Raw genomic sequence first — 16,344 nt, 5'->3', positions numbered from 1 at the left:
TGACCCCCACACCAAAAGGAGATGTTTACATTTACTAACAAAGGAATGTTTTGGTTGCACCCTCCCTCTCCCCCCCTAACTGCATCTTCTCTCTCCTCCCCTCCTTCTCCCTCCTCTTCTATATTTGACCAGTTTCTGTACTATGCATCTGACGAAGAGAACTTGATTCTCAAAAGCTTATGCTACAATAAAATTGGTTAGTCTTAAAGGTGCTACTGGACTCTATTTGGACATGAGCTCTTTTTCCATTTAAGCAATTTAATGCTTAAATTGGGTAGCCACTGGCATATGAAAATTGAGTTGCATGTTTTTTTCACTGGCCTGTTTCATTCTAGGGATCCTACTAGTCATGCTTTAGTCCTCCTTACAGTGTGTGTGTGTGGGGGGGACTGTGTTCCCTTTCTTCCCTACCTTGTTATTTCCTGTATGTGTGAGGTGCAAGCTGATATATCCAGGGGCGTTGCTGTGTCAGCGTGTGCTGGCTGTCTTCTTCCATCTCTGCATGTGATGTTACCAGTGCTTTTTTGTTTTTTTTTTAAAAAGAGGTGCTGGTACTCTTATATAAGGCTGCACCAATTTCCACCAATTCCCCCCTCATGGCTTGGGAGAGCCCCCTCTCACAAAGGTGCCAGTGAGTACCACCACAAAAAAGCCCTGCATGGGGCAATCATCAACTTGCTATGGGTGGATGTCAGCAAGGTTCCTACGGATTCATCAAGTGTCATTTCATCTTTTGAGGTTATTATTTATATTCATTACAGAAAAAACACACCCTTTTAATCAGACATGCAATGTACCCATTGTTTATATAACATCTAACCCCTCTAATAATCCCCTCCTAAATCCTTCTGATAATTTCCATCTCTAACAAGCTTTTAGATTTCAGCTTTCACAACTCCAGGTCAATATGAAATTGTGATGTGCTTTAAATTACCTCATCCTTTTATTTTAGTGTATACCACACCTCTATATTTTGAACACAACTTTGAAATCTTCATCTAGCTTGTCTTCAAATCCTTGGCTGATCAATCTGCCAATTAAATCAATGTGTGCAACCCTACTTGATGTGTCCTCCACCTACCTGCTAATGAACCCAGTGATGATGAATGTGTGAATCCTTTTTATAATCTCTAATACATTGCCTTTCACCCACATTGAAACACAAACACTGGGCTGGTAGTTGGAGCCATGGAAAATCCATATTCTGGGACTTAAAAGGAAGCAAATTAAAAAGACACTGATAATGATTGTTCCAAACAGTGATTTCATGGGATGAGAAAAGTGTGGGCCTGACCCCTTAAAGCAGATTCCAGATGCTAAAAACAACATGAACACATTGTCATCAGAGGCTGTAGCAGACAGGGAAGGAGATTTGCATTGCTGTAACACATGCAGCATGCAAAAAAGCATAGAAAGGTAGATATTTGCTGAGAGTTCAGTATACCTGCAGACAATCAATTCTTTAACATACCAATCAAACTGAAAAGCTAAACCATGCCATACATGCATGGTGACAGCAACTATGTGAATTGCAATAACTTTCTCTCAGGAGAAAGTTGATTAGAGAGAAATTCAGAAGCATCTCCAAACACAACGATTAGCCAGAAGCTCAGGTGACTCTCAAGAGTCAAAGGCTGAATGATAACCAAGGGGCCTGCTTCAGCCCCAGCAGAGCTAGAGCATGGAGGACTCACCCACAGTTTCTGTGTCTCCTTGGGAGCAGATACATAAGGAGGCAGAAGAGGAAGTGGGTATTGGTAAGCCCCACCACTCTGTAACTGAGTACCAAAACAGAGCAACCAGACAAATTTCACTATCTGGGCAATTGTTAGGGAATATTAAATATCCCTCCATGATATTTCATAGTGTCTTTGTGATGAGCCCAGTGGAAACTCACTGCCCCTGCTCTGACCCCTTTTGCTACGTGCTTCTGCTGACCAAGCATCTTTTCTGTTTAGAGTCTAATAACCAGTACAATACCAGACAGCCTGTTTTTAGAAGAAACAGTCCATCCCTGGATGTATCAGCTCTACCAATATCTCTTACCTAAGTTGCCTACACATGTTCTTTTCTTTTACTTGACCAATGTTGATATGTATTATGTAACCAGGGCCCTTTTTACACTGCTTACCGGGACTCGCAACGACACGGAACATCGCGCTACAAACACGGAAAATCGCATTTTCTCGCGTGAGATTTGTGCAACGTCACAGAAATCTTGTGTGATGTCGTGCAAATCTCGCACGAGAAAATGCAATTTTCTGCATTTGTAGCGCGATGTTCCGCGTCGTTGCGAGTCCTGGTAAGCAGTGAGAAAAGGGCCCAGGTAGCAAAAGGAGAGAATCACGGAAAAGAACACAAAGTAACAAGCTCACAGAGCACCGTGACCAACTAACTAATGCCAATGAAAAAAGAGTAAAAAAAAAGTAAACACAGTCTCATATCTTCATTAAATACAATTCAATAACTTCAAACAGAATAAGCTGCCATTAAACACTCCAAGGCACAAAGGTCCACAAGCAGTAAAGTCCTGGATTCACCATAAAGTGCACCATGCAAAAGGTAATAAATAATGGTAGTACAAAAACTTTAGTACAGTTTAAAGTGACCGTGCCTAGAGCAGCAAAACATATGCAGTACAGTCAAATGAGATGTCCATAAATTTCAACTCAATGCAAGTGCAATTCCGTTGAAGAGTAGCTGAAGAAATCCATTGAAGCTGCCTCTTTACTGGTTGGAGATAATTGGGATATGCTCTGAATATTTGATTGTAACTATTCATTTGTGGTAACTGCCAGGAAGAAGGAAACGGGTGGACATACTGGCACCTCCATCACAGTTACTCTTCAATGGATTTCTTCAGCTACTCTTCAACGGAACTGCACTTGCATTTATTACCTTTTGCATGGTGCACTTTATGGTGAATCCAGGACTTTACTGCTTGTTGACCTTTGTGCCTTGGAGTGTTTGATGGCAGCTTATTCTGTATGTGGTTATTGAATTGTATTTAATGAAGATATGAGACTGTTTACTTTTTTGACTCTTTTTTTCATTGACATTAGTTAGTTGGTCATGGTGTTCTGTGAGCTTGTTACTTTGTGATGTATTATGCAACCTGCAGCTGTAGCATTGTTAGACCTGGTATCTTAGTGACCTCAGACTTATAACACTGAGACATGTAAACTTAGGATGCTCATTTTCATTTTGTACTGCATAGAAGATGAAGCTGGAATGGCCTCACTTATGCATTCTCACCTGTCTGGTTTGCACTGGGTGGTCTTTCTAATAAACCTTGTTGTACTTTGCCAATGGCTTTGACTTGAGTTTCTTTGGACTACTAGAGCTGAACCTTAGAGGGAAGGGTCCCCCTGCCATTTGGCACTGCAAAGGGAAATTCTCTAACAGAAAACTGGCCAACACTAGGGTCACCGGGTCCCCTGGGGGTGAAAGTGGGGGATGGGGGTGTTGTTCTGGGGAGAACTCACCTTGTGCACACACTTGTTCTGGAATGCCCCCGTGTCGCACTGGGAATGTCAGTCCCAGCATGATGGGGAAGCAATGGGTCATGTTGTGGGCTGATCGAGTAAAAACACTAAATTGGCATGATGTGGAGGTGGTCCAAAGTATGAGGAAGCATGCTTCATCCCACTGCCCTGTTCCCACACCTCCCCCTTCGGGGCCAGGTGAGAGGTGACTGGAGGTGGTGGATTCCCCACCCCCACTAAGGGACTGGCAACAAGCCTAGTCCCTTGGCAGGGGTTGGGAAGACTCTCTACTGGGCCTCACCCATTGCAAGATGGAGAAATCCATACACATGTGATGTGTCCTCTTTATTGCTGCTATGGACATTCTGAGTGAGATATTTTCTTGATCTGAGAGTGAACTACTTGAATTTATTTCCATGCACATTCAACAAAATTAACGGTTGTTTTGTTTTATTCACAGGCACATTGTTTTCAGAGCAGGGAAATACAAAATCGAATTTAATGCATTTCCACAGACTTCTCTGTGCTGGCAAGTTGCAACTTTTAGGCCATCACAGACTGGGCAGCAGATACCTGAGAAACATTATCTGGGGATGGCACAAATCTGGAAAGGTGGTGGAGTGACCGTGAGGGCAAAGACCCTATCCTCCTTCGGCCTGGGATGGTTCTCGGGGATGCAGAAAGCGAAATGCTGCAGGAGGCTGGTGAAGAAGATGAAGAGCTCCATTCTAGCCATTGGTTCTCCAGGGCAGGCATGGCGGCCTGAGGGGAAAGGAAGCAGAATGATTTGTGTATAAGAGCTGGAGGAGGCATAATCTATCTCTCTGTCCCTGCATGCCTCTCTCTCACTATATATATAAATGATGGTATGAACTCTTCTCTCTCTCTCAGTCTGGAAGTGGGCTTGGGTAAACCAATTTTTTTTTTAAAAGTGTGTATGTATGTATATATATAGAGGGGGGGCTTTTTTAAATGGAATGCGGTGGAACGGAGTTCTGGCACCTCTTGAAAATGGTCACATGGCCGGTGGCCCCGCCCCCTGATCTTCAGACAGAAGGGAGTTTAGATCACCCTCCGCTCCTCTGGCGTGGAGGGCGATCTAAACTCCCCTCTGTCTGGAGATCAGGGGGCGGGGCCACCGGCCATGTGACCATTTTCACCACGGGCAATTTAAACTTTAAAAAACTCCCCCCTTGTTCCAGCTGACCCAAAGTGATGTCATTGCGCGGTCCTGAGTTCCATCACTGAGTTCCACTACCTCTTATCCCAGAAAAAAGCCCTGTATATATTATTTAAAATAACTTTTTCCCCTGAAGCCCAGCCTCCAAATTCAGACATTCCCCCTATCCTGTTAATGTCACAGCTAATAGCTCCATCGCAAACTTAAATGCAGTCAAGTAAGTATTACAATTTCTCAAATGGAGCTAATAGCCATTCTATGGGTGGTTTAAGGAGGAGAAAACAGCATTGATGAGTAAGGTTATAGCTGCTTCTATACACACACATGCTAGTCACAAGGAGAAAAGAGCCTGTGTGAGTCTGGGAGGCACAAAGCTCTCATTGAACATCTGCTGCAAGCTCCATGTGTTTCTTTATTTACTACATTTATACCCTGCCTTTCTCCCTAAGGGGGATCTAAAGCGGCTTACATAATTCTCCTCTCCTCCATGTTTATACTCACAACAACATTGTGAGGTAGGTGCAGCTGATAGAGAGTGACAGACCAAAGGTAACACAAGCAAGCTTCCATGGCAAACTCTCTAACCACCATGCCGTGCTGTTGTGTTATGTGCTGTTGCTCAATAAACACAAAAACTTTGTAATGTGAATGGTGCATAGAACAATTATCTTTTCAGACTAGTGATCATTGTCTTCTTGATCTCAAAACAATATGCTTGCTACTAGTAGAAGTTGCTTGTAAACCTTGTGTATATAAGCATTTATATATCTATCTATCTAAAAATACTTTTAAGAGTCTGTTGTACTCTCTTCTGGGGGAATGACCATGAAAATGGGCACCTGACTGCTGGGGAAAGAGGAAAGGAAACAATGCTTAATTTTCTCTGTATATCCTCCTCCCACTTGGGTTCACCTGCAGAGAAAGGCAGGAAGGCCTCTCGCTTGATAAACTGCCCATTGGCATCCAGGAAGTGCTCAGGGTAGAACTGGTGTGGCTTCTCCCACATGGTTTCATCCTTCAGCACAGAAGACAAGTGATTAAAGATGATGGTCTCCTAAAATGGTATGCAAACAAACATGTTAGAATGTTCTGCTGGTTTTCAAGGATTACATCTATGAATGTGGGTAGCATTTACGAAAAGGATCTGATTTCCAGAGACTCTGTACTTCTGAATATATAGTTGCAGTCTTTCTGAATATACCATTACAGGGTAATCTTATCACACTTACCTATGAGTGAGCAACGACTTAATTCTGAATTAATATGGATATTTCTGTCAGGGCTCACCATTGCTGCCACTGGGCAGGGCACCGGCTGGGCCAGCCCGGACATCAGAGGGGTGCCAGGGATGCTGCAGGACCCTGCTCTGTGGAAGGAGGGGCAGTATACATCACCCAGACTCCCTCTCAGTCCACTCACTGGCCTGCTCAACCTGGCCTGCCCACTCCCTGCGCTCTCCTCCTTCCAGAACTCTCCTCCAAGCCTCCACTCTCACACTGCTCCACACCATCACTCCTTACTCACACCCACCACCCCAGAGCTCTTCCCAGCCAACCTTTATAGGGCCTTCTCTCACCGCCCCACCCTCCTTGCAGGCCCTGCCTGCCAGGCCACACCCCTCCTTGGCCTCCCAGCATTGGCCTGGGCTGTCTCAAGCTGCTGCAGCTGGGGTAGCTGGCTGGGCTGCCTGGGTCAGCAACAGCTGTGTCATGTTGGCTGGCTGCCAGACCTCTCTGGCTGAGCTGATTGCTGAAGGCAGGCCCAGCTGTGGCCCCTTGGCTGGCTGCCCAGCTCTTCCCACAGAGTGCCTTCAGTAGCTCCACCTGGAGGGGCTTGGCTCTTAGCATCTCCTGAGCCAGATTACTGTCTTCAAGTTGAGGTGGAGGCTGGGGCATGGCTCTGAGCTGCTGTGGCTGCTTCTTCTCCTTGGCTGGTAAAGGCTCTGTTTGGGCTGCTGCTGGGTCCCTATTCTCCTTGCCTCTGCCTTCTCCCTCTGTTCTGCTCAGCCCCCTATCCTCCCCCTGGAGGGTGGGACTAGCTGGCCTCCCCCTGCCCCCTCTAGCCCTCTGGGGCTTTGGACCTTTGCCCCTTTCCCCTGGAGTGGGCAGGCTCTGGCCATGGCTGCTGACTGGGGTGGCAGGGCAGCCACCTCCCGGCTGTCTCCCATTGCTTTCTCCCGGCGAGGCCGGGGGCTGTGTCTCAGACCCCAGACAATTTCATCACTGGGCTAGTGATAGAAGTAAATGGTTTGAGCTACTTTACTTTGAAACTGCCCAAAGAATGGAGATAAGGGAGAAAATCTACACTAGTGTCGGGTATGTGTGTTGGCTCGGCAGGCACAAAGATACAAGCTGTGTAAGTACTCGCAGCAGCAAATCCCACTCCTGCTTCTGGAGGGAGAATATGTCTTTACCCTCCCACACAAAAACATCAAACAAAGAAGCAGGCGAGGATTAGTCAAGGGTACAGAGAGGAGAGTAAGAAAAATGGAAAAAGGAGAGCGTAAAATGGGGCAGCCAGACAGAGAGAAGAATAGTACTGCATATTGTTTATTTCTATCCATATAGTCTAGATGTGGAAGAAGAGGGCCAATTCCTGCACTTCCAGAGTCACAATTCTAGATAATAGTCAGAAACATGTAGAGTAAATCCTCTGCTTTAAGACTGGTGCCAAGCAAGATTTTTTTCCATTTGAAGACTCCTTGAGCTGTGCAGCATTTGTTTGAACAGCAATGTTAGAAAACTCCTGGAGCAGCAGGTGTTGATGTAGAACTTTTTATGGCCTGGTATTGTCCATATTTTTAAGAACATAAACTCAAGAGAAATAGTTTAAAATATGAGCAGTAAATTTAGTGGCATTTTCTGTTCTATCCGCAATGGGTTTCTGACATCTTGTTTATTACAAATATGCATAGTTCAGAATGTTGTTGGTATTTGCATAATGACTAGGATCACTAGGTCCCCTTACCCTCCCAGTAAGAGTAGTGGGGAACCTGGCACTTACCTGTTGAAACTCTTTGCATGTGTAGAAAGTGCACGTGTGCTCCCTGCGTGGCACACTGATGCCGCTTCTGGCCCAAATCAGCCCAGCGGAAGTGCGGGAGCACGCCAATGGCCTGCAAAATGATGTCATTCCCAGAAGTGACATAGTCGCACTGTGCCAGAAGCACCCCCGAGGTGGCCTGTTCCCCCACCTTTTCCCCCTACAAGCCAGGTGAGTGGTGGTGAGGAGTGGAGGATGGGAGCAGGGAATCTCCCACCTCCACTGGGGGACTGGCAACACCAGGGCTTTTTTCTGGGAAAAGAGGTGGTGGAACTCAGTGGGTTGCCCTCTTGAAAATGGTCACATGGTTGGTGGCCCCGCCCCCTGATCTCCAGACAGAGGGGAGTTTAGATTGCCCCCTGTGCTGCTTGCCGGCTTTTCCAAGGGCAGTGAAGCCCTCCTGCTATGCTGACCGATGGCTGTACTTCCAAGGAGAAAGTAACTGGTTGTGTTACTGTACTTGGCTCCAAGGTAAGTGAATTGCTTTTAGGATGTCACACAGGAGTCTTGCCCATGTTTTGTGTTCTTACAGTTCTCTGCCTTGTGACAGCTCCAAGTCAGGCAGTTCAGCTGCAGTTGGCAAGGGTTGCCCAGGATGGCTCCTTGAGGCCAGCTGAGATCGTGGGTTGGGGCTGGTAAAGATGCAGTGTCTTGTTCTGTCTGTCCATCACCAACGTTTTATCCCAGCCACCTATAGTATTTTGCTATGTAATCAAGAGTTAAAGTTGAGTCTATTGGTGCTAACTAACAGTGCAGTCCTAAGAAGAGTTATTCCAGTGGTTAGACTGGAGCAACTCTTCTTAGAATCATTACCATGAAGCTCTGTTACTTACTAGGTCTTTTATGTGATTTGGCAACTCTCATTTTATTTCTGAAAAGTGTCTTTTGAAGGGGCTGTACCTTAGGGATGACAAATTTGTCAACTTCAGTATCTTGGCGTGTTATATAAGGTAAAGCAAAAGGCGTAATATCAGCACAACGTTGGATTTCATGGATGACAGCATTAGTATAAGGCAGGTTTGCTTGGTCCTCCATCATAGGTACTTTGTCCTTGCCAAGAACTTTCTCAATTTCTTCATGGACTTTTTCTGGAAATATTAATTAATTTAGTATGAATGTATTGCATAAGTATCTTACCTTTCCCCACAAAGAGATCTGCAACTCTGCATGGTGTTTTTATAGCTAAATAGGTCTTTAAATGAAAGACTGATGATCAGATTTCCTAACATCTTCTTTAACAATAAAAAGTAACTTCCAGGGAGGGGGGATTTGGATTAGGAAGGTCTGGACTGGGGGACAGGTGGTGGGGGTTGAACACTTTCTTTTGCACAGCTTTCTGTTAACAGCCACCTCTACCCCCCAGTTATTATCTGTAGTAGATGGGAGAAACGGTACCAGAGTCTGTAAATGTCCTGAAAACACAACCAGGCAACCAATCTTACATTGGTCAAATATCCTTTGCACTTCTACATTACTCTTATCTGTTCCTATTGCATACAGACCTTCATCCCTTTACACACAGCTCCTTAACATGCTTGCAGCCACACATGCCATCTATTTCTTGGTCTGCATACATTCCAAACATCTGTGCTTAAAATCTGTCATCATAAAGAGTGTTGAGTAGAATCAAATTGATATTTTGGGGGCACCCTCTTCATCCTAAAGCAAGCATAAGCAAGCCTCATTTGCCCTTATTTTGGGATTTGGAAATATAAATATCAGATCTTCGTGTTGCTACTTTGGGGTTATCATCAACTGCACCTCAGTTTGACAGAAGTAAAAAACCCATTTTTTCACTGGATTCTCAGACCAAGTTAGCAGAGTGACCTCTCCATTCTGACTTTACTGTGTGTGACTCTTTCACACAAGACACATTGTGTACAGGTTGATTTTTGTAATGATTGTTGTGAATTATGTCTGTCTTAAGCTCTTAATAGTGTGGCCCAGATAGAGGCTGGAATTGTGGATTTGTTAACCTGTACATAATGTGTGCCCTGTAAACTTTTTTTTGTTGCAAATACTAGTTGTTCTGCCAAAAATAAGTTTTCCCACTGATAATTTTTGTCTGTTGGCCTTCAGGAATTTGATTTGGAACAACAGAGTGGTTATTTACAGATTTTATCTTTTGCAAGCTGACATCAAGTTCTGCCCACATTCATGGGGACTAGCTTTTCTTCACAAGAGGCAAGTCAGGCTTAATCACATGGCTATTCTGCAATGACAAATAATTTTCTTGGGAGATGGAGCTTAATATTAAATCTTAATGTTATAGCTAATGTATTTGTTCAGACAGCATCAATTAAAGTAAACATATTGAATCTGGAATAGCTCTATCAATGTATTTCATCTAACTGGAAGAATTCCTTCAAACTTGTTTTAAATTTAGGTAATGAATATTTGGTTTTCTTGATTGTTTTGAACTGTTTTTGTTCTGTTTTGTACATTCATGTTATACAGTGTACAGCTATTAATATTTTTCTCAGATTTGCCTTCGCCCCTTTCCACAGCTTGCCCTAGCCCCTTCGGGAAGTTAAAAAGTCTATACCCCTGGTTATGAGGACAGGGAAAATCCAATGTTTCTGGACAGGCCAGCATCTAGTTTGCAGATGGCCTCCATCCAGAGAAGTAACAAAGTTAAGAGAGAGGAGAGAAACTTTTAGTGTTAATTGTAATCTGACATGTCTCTTTGCGTGAGCCTCAAATAGGGAGAGGAGATTTGTTATAACTACCATGACTTCTGTCAGCTTTCACAAACCTTTCCAAGTTACAGATGTTATACATACTTCCTTCCTCTCTTCCTTAGTGCAACAAAAAGACTTGGAGGTAGGTATAAGATATAAGCCTGGCCACCTAAACACCAGCAGTTGTGTTTGGGCACATGGAAGAAATTGCAATTTCTTATATAACTTTTTGAAAGGAGAAGCAATTTAAAAATTCAAACTGTATCTTCAGGAAAGCCCTCCAAAATGCAAATGCTGTGAAGAATGTCTACATTTCCCCTGAAGTTTATCACTTACTCTGAATCTCAGGATGAAGGACCATTTTCAGTAGCCCCCAGAGTATAGTGGAAGAAGTTGTTTCAGTGCCTGCCGCAACCCATTCATAAATAATTTTAATGAGGTTCTGCTCATTAAAACTGCTCTCTGGATTTCCTTTAACCTGAAGGAAATTAAAAGTTGTTAATTCATGTGCCAATATTCAATATTATGTTATGTTTGTGTGCTAACCTATGAATTAGCAATGATTCTGCTTTTCAACAGTAACCTGCAAAATATACCTCAGTTAAAAAAAGATAAGAAGTGCTCACTGTCCCTAGATAAGACTATCCTTTGTAGATAAGACTGCAAAGACTGTTATGTAAGTCACATACGCACTTGCATATGAATTATTCCACTACCAATACTGCTACTAGTATTTCTGACAAGGGCAATGGGAGAGAAGGGAGACTCTTCCCGCTCTACTCAGTAGAAATGATAATTGATTTTCTTTGCTGATACCTGTTGTACTAACAAAGGCCAATATTGTCATCAAGCCGTACTGAAACCTGAAGCATATCCTAGGCTGATGGAAGGCTATTACACAGCCTGGACTTTCCTGAATCTACAATACGCTCCTAAGGATTCTGATAAGACCCCTTGAAAATCTGGTTTCAATTTTGAACCCTGGCTCCATCCTGAATTCTGCCTGGGAATCCAGTCTTGACTCATTGAAAGCATCTTGTGTAGTTTGGCCCTAGGGCAGAAGTTTTTCCATCACTAATCAGCCGAGATCCAGATTATAATGAATAAAACGGGGTGAGGGGTGTCTATGTCAGGAAATTTTTACAAGGATATAGTTTTAGCTTCTTGTTTCTTATAGTTTCTTATAACTATTTTACTTTTGAAACTGTTTATAAGAGGATATAAACATGTGTGCTAAATTGACTGCCTTGGTTGAATAAGGTTAGGGGTCTCTGTATGAGAGGAAGAATCCCCTCATAGTCGGTGTCCATAAATTTCTCCCTACCTTTTCCATCTCCTCCAGAAATGCATCGATCAAATCTCTTGTGAAGGTGGGATCTCTGGTTTTCTTATGTTCATTCACAATGTCTCTTAGTATGGCACTAATATCATTATAGATGATCTTAAGTTTACGATGAGGTCCCGGCATATAGGAAAACCAAGATCCTACAGCCATCATCTAGTATGTCAACAAAGAAGAAAGAACACTTAGTAAGGGTAGTATTTATCAGCTATTTTCCCAGCAATGTAATTGATTGAATGCTCCCAGCTGATTACCTTTTTACACACTGATGAGAACTTTTTGTCACAATTTCATCCTAGCTCGTCCCTATTTCTGTCATTTGGTAATCTGAGGAATGAAGCTATTATCTATTCTAAAAAGCTGTATCTCAGTTTAGAAACATGTTCATTAAAAGGCATTCGTTATCCCGATCACACATCTCATTTGCAGACTACAAATACAGATGTGCAAATACTTGTAAACTAACAATTATCTGTGAAGGTTACATTTCACAGAACAAGAAGCAGTACCTTAAAGTATTCTCAGCTGAAAGTGACGCCAACTTTTGATAATTTTTATATGAGGAACCATTCAGTGTACCACACAGGTTTCCCACAGAACTCAACGGCCAAGTTCCTTTTGATTTAAATAGGCCTGGATTAGACCAGTGATTCTTTTGAAGAGTTAGAACTTCTGTCTTAGTAATGGCAGTATTTAGCCCAGACCTGCACAACATGATCCTTTCAAGCCCCAAACAGCTCACCAATCTTGTATCATGCTGGCCTAACATGTACTTGACAGATGCTGTTTTTCAAGCACACAATGAAGTAGGAATTTCATTGATCATTAGTTGTTAGTTGATACTTCACTGATCTGCTACTGTACTGTTAAATAAGTGAATGGATCCTGTTAATAACCAAAGTCCCCAGAGGATTCGTGATGTTATCCACAATATATATAAATCCAAAGAAGGTCTGGAGAATTTCCAGTTTTCTCATCATTAGGGGGAAAGAGGAATTGTGGTTTGCCCTGCTTTTTCACCAGGTTCAAGCTTAGCCTTCTAACTTCAAATTAGAGCAGAACCACAAGTGACAAAAGGCACAGATTGGACACTTGTCTGCTTCCCTCAAGTTTTGATGGGAAATGTAGGCAGCTTGGCGGAATGTTGGACAAGTGACAGTTGAAAAGTCCATTGGACAGCAGTCAGAGAGCGAAGCTGCGAGACCAGGATGCCTACATTTCCCATCAAAACTTGAGGGAAGCTGACAAGTGTCCAATCTGTGCCTTTTGTCACTTGTGGTTCTGCTCTTAGACTGATATTTTGGTTGTCTCCCTTTATTATCCAGTCTCATAAAGATACCTGGGGCAGGATTCCAGTTGTTGCTTTCATGAGTGCACGAGCTAAATTCATTAGCTTCAGGAATGTTTTATCACTGTATTCAAATCGTTCACCAAATGTTAGGATGCAGATAATATTGCCAACTGCATTGTTAACAAGATTTTGTGGGTTAAAGGGAAATCCTGTATGAAATAAAACAACAAAAGTATTAGAGGGTTGTTAACATATACATCATGCTTTTCATTAAGCAAGTGTTACAAAAGCTCACTGAGCAAGAATTTCAAAAATAGGCAAGAAAAAATGAGGGATGCAGGTGAATTTAGGGAGGTTTCTAGTTCAGTAGTGGTTAAGAGTGCAGGACTCTAATCTGGGGAACTGGGTTTGATTCCTTACTTCTCCACTTGAAGCTAGCTGGGTGACCTTGGGTCAGTCACAGCTCTTCCAGAGCTCTCTCAACCCCACCCACCTCAGAGGGTGATTGTTGTGGGGATAATAATAACGTACTTTGTAAACTGCTCTGAGTGGGTGTTAAGTTGTCCTGAAGGGTGGTATATAAATCAAATGTTGTTGTTGGTTCTTTTTACCTGTGGGCTGAAATCTTGTTTGCTGTACATGTTTAATTTACCGACTAACTTCAACAGGAAAACTGGAAATTAATATTCACCAGAGAAGGGCTAGACCACAAGGTGCACCTAGGTGATTGCCTAAGCTGCCAGAGGTACAGGGGTGCCAACCCCAGCCCAACCCTGTTGCTACCTTGACCTCAGAGCTGGGGTATGTTGTGGTAAGCACCAGCTGCTGCCGCAGTGGGGAGCCTGCACCAAACCTGCTCTTACCCTTCTCTCTCCATCAGGGGGATGGAGATGAGACTTTTCCCTCCTCTGCTCCCCCTTCACCTGGGGATGGGCCATGGGTGGGTTGGGGGGCACAGCCATTTTCCAGGGCTATATTTGCATCCCAATCTGCTCCTTCTGGGAGGTGTGACACTGTGGCAAGCCACAGCCCCGGCCCCAGTGAGGGTGGTGTGAGTGGGGGCAGTTTCCCTGTAGTGGGGGGGGGAGAGGAGGAGAATAGTGGTGGTGCCTTCCCATGGTGCTGGGATGTGTGTGAAGTCATTTGCCTAGCACACCAAAAATCTTTGGGCCTGCCCTATTACTGACATCTTATACTCAACGTTTTAGCTTTTTTAAAGTAGCCTTTCCCCTAATGCACAGAAATATGAACACATGAAGCTGCCATCTACTGAATCAAACCATCAGTCCATCAAGCTCAGTATCATCTACTCAGACTGGCAGTGGCTCTCCAGAGTCTCAGGCGGAGGTCTTTCACATCACCTCCTCCCTGGTCCTTTCAGCTGAAGATGCTGTGGACTGAACCTGGGACTTTCTGTATGCAGAGCAGATGCTCTACCACAGAACTATAGTCCCTTTGTCTAGGAAACATTCACACCCTAAGCCTTCTCAATGGCCCCAAGAATGAGATGCACCTTCTTGTGATTTGAACTCAGAGCACAAATATCCAGCTTCTTCAGACACCTTCTTTTCAAGTGTTTTCTTTCCCATCCCCAAGTTTTTCAGAGTAGAGACACAGAATCTTCTTTGCTCCTTCCATCCACTGCTGTATGTTGCCATGAGTATACCTTGATGGATTTGAAAGAAACACCTGTCAATTCACTGTTTGTTCTCTTTGCTTCTCTCACAAGATGGTCTGAAGTTAAGCATGTTCTGTTCTGTATTTAATTTTTTTCATTCTGGTTGGTGTTATTTTACAAGGATGGAGGTGGGTGAATCTCCTTCTAAGTTCCAGGCCTAATATTCACTATCCCCTTGAGAACTTCAGTTCTAGTTCAGTCCATGCTAACTTTTAGTTACAGTTCCTGCCAACCACATAAGCGACAAGTAACATCTGTCCTGTTGCCCACAGTGATAAACTTTGCTGGTCACAAGAACATATTTTCTGTCCCACCAACCTGCAAATGCCAATGTTAGTGACACATGGCTGACAAAAAACTAATTTCTGTAACATTACCTATATATTCATCTGAATGCATTGCTTACAAAAAATGAGTGTTATTTACACTCTTGAGTGCTACTCTTATTTAAGTATACCTGCTGACTTGCTTCCTCAGTTTCCCTCTTCCCTTCTTTGCTTTCTTCTCTGACTCTTTGGGGGAGATGATGACCAGCAGGAAATTGAAAGGGATACACAACTGTACTTTTCCAGGTTATCCAGAAATAGTATAGGACTGTAGATGGTAGATAGACAACCATCCCAGTTCTTTCTAATCTACCCTTCCACAGCAGCTATTTTGTAGGGAAAAGGAATTCCCTTACTTCCTAGGAATATTTTTGTTCTGGATTATTTCTTCTGCTATTTATATCTGGTGATAAATATTAATGGCTATTTTATGGTAAGCATACTTCCTTTTATTTGGAATGCACAAAGAGAGAGAGCCAATGGGACCCATTGTTGCTGCATTTAAATATGTCATTTTTGCTTGTGTTATTGCAGCCCCAGCAGTGCATAACCATATTGCTAGAATATTCATAGACTCTCCCATCATCACACAAGCAACACTTGCCTTCACAATTTTTTGTGTAGCCTGCTAGACTCAATAGTGGGACAGGTGGTCGGTCAGCAAAGTCCTCTGCTTTCTGTCCCAGTGCCTCTTTTATTATCTTGAATCCACTCAGTGTGACGTAATTGTTCCATCCAACCTGGATTGAGAAGGCTGATCCATACTTCTTTGACAACTGTGATAAAGCAATAAAGAGCAAGAGAAGAGAGGAAAATACATGGCTCTTCTGATGACAGTACAGTGAAAAAGAGCCTCTTGCCATAGCTCCATGTAATCCCTAAACAATTTATTTTAACAAGCAGTCAATCATTTATTGCATACAGGTGCAACCTTGGCTGAAGAATTATATAAGAAGCACAGTTAAGACGTGGTTTCCCCTGTTTCAAAGAAATATGAGCTTAGAATCTATACCTGATAAGACCTTCCATTTGATAATACTATAAGCCACCTAAACCTTGCCTGGCTATTACTTACATGTTGGACGGTAGCATGTGGTTTTCTGAGATCAAACAGCAGCAAGTTCCCAAGGAAAGGTAGAGGAGTAGGTCCTGGTGGAAAGCGGATGCTTCTCTTTCTGTATATTATATAATCAAGCAGCAGGGCCAGCAGTAGAAAACAAATGGTCAATGTTGTGATGTTATTCCAGCAGAATAAGACCTGGGCTTGCAGCCAAGAGATAGAAGCTGGGATTGCACCTGCTGGAATTACCATCTTCCCT

The 16,344-nt window shown here is 43.2% G+C and overlaps 1 protein-coding gene across 1 annotated transcript; it reads right to left on the bottom strand.

The window, feature by feature from the left end:
* Nucleotides 1-3,955: 3,955 nt before the first annotated feature.
* On the bottom strand, nucleotides 3,956-16,337 carry LOC129335278 (cytochrome P450 2D14-like). The gene is made up of 9 exons (XM_054987709.1): nucleotides 16,101-16,337; nucleotides 15,630-15,801; nucleotides 14,535-14,687; nucleotides 13,070-13,230; nucleotides 11,713-11,886; nucleotides 10,725-10,866; nucleotides 8,608-8,795; nucleotides 5,578-5,719; nucleotides 3,956-4,247 (listed from the first exon to the last, which is right to left on the bottom strand). Exons 1-9 carry the CDS (start codon nucleotides 16,335-16,337, stop codon nucleotides 4,069-4,071), a joined length of 1,548 nt encoding a protein of 515 aa, XP_054843684.1. The 3' UTR covers nucleotides 3,956-4,068.
* Between the last annotated feature and the right edge of the window lie 7 nt (nucleotides 16,338-16,344).

The sequence above is a fragment of the Eublepharis macularius genome, chromosome 9, assembly GCF_028583425.1.
Source record: "Eublepharis macularius isolate TG4126 chromosome 9, MPM_Emac_v1.0, whole genome shotgun sequence".
NCBI classification, from domain to species: Eukaryota; Metazoa; Chordata; class Lepidosauria; order Squamata; family Eublepharidae; genus Eublepharis; species Eublepharis macularius.
This window is presented reverse-complemented; position numbering and strand designations above follow the sequence as displayed.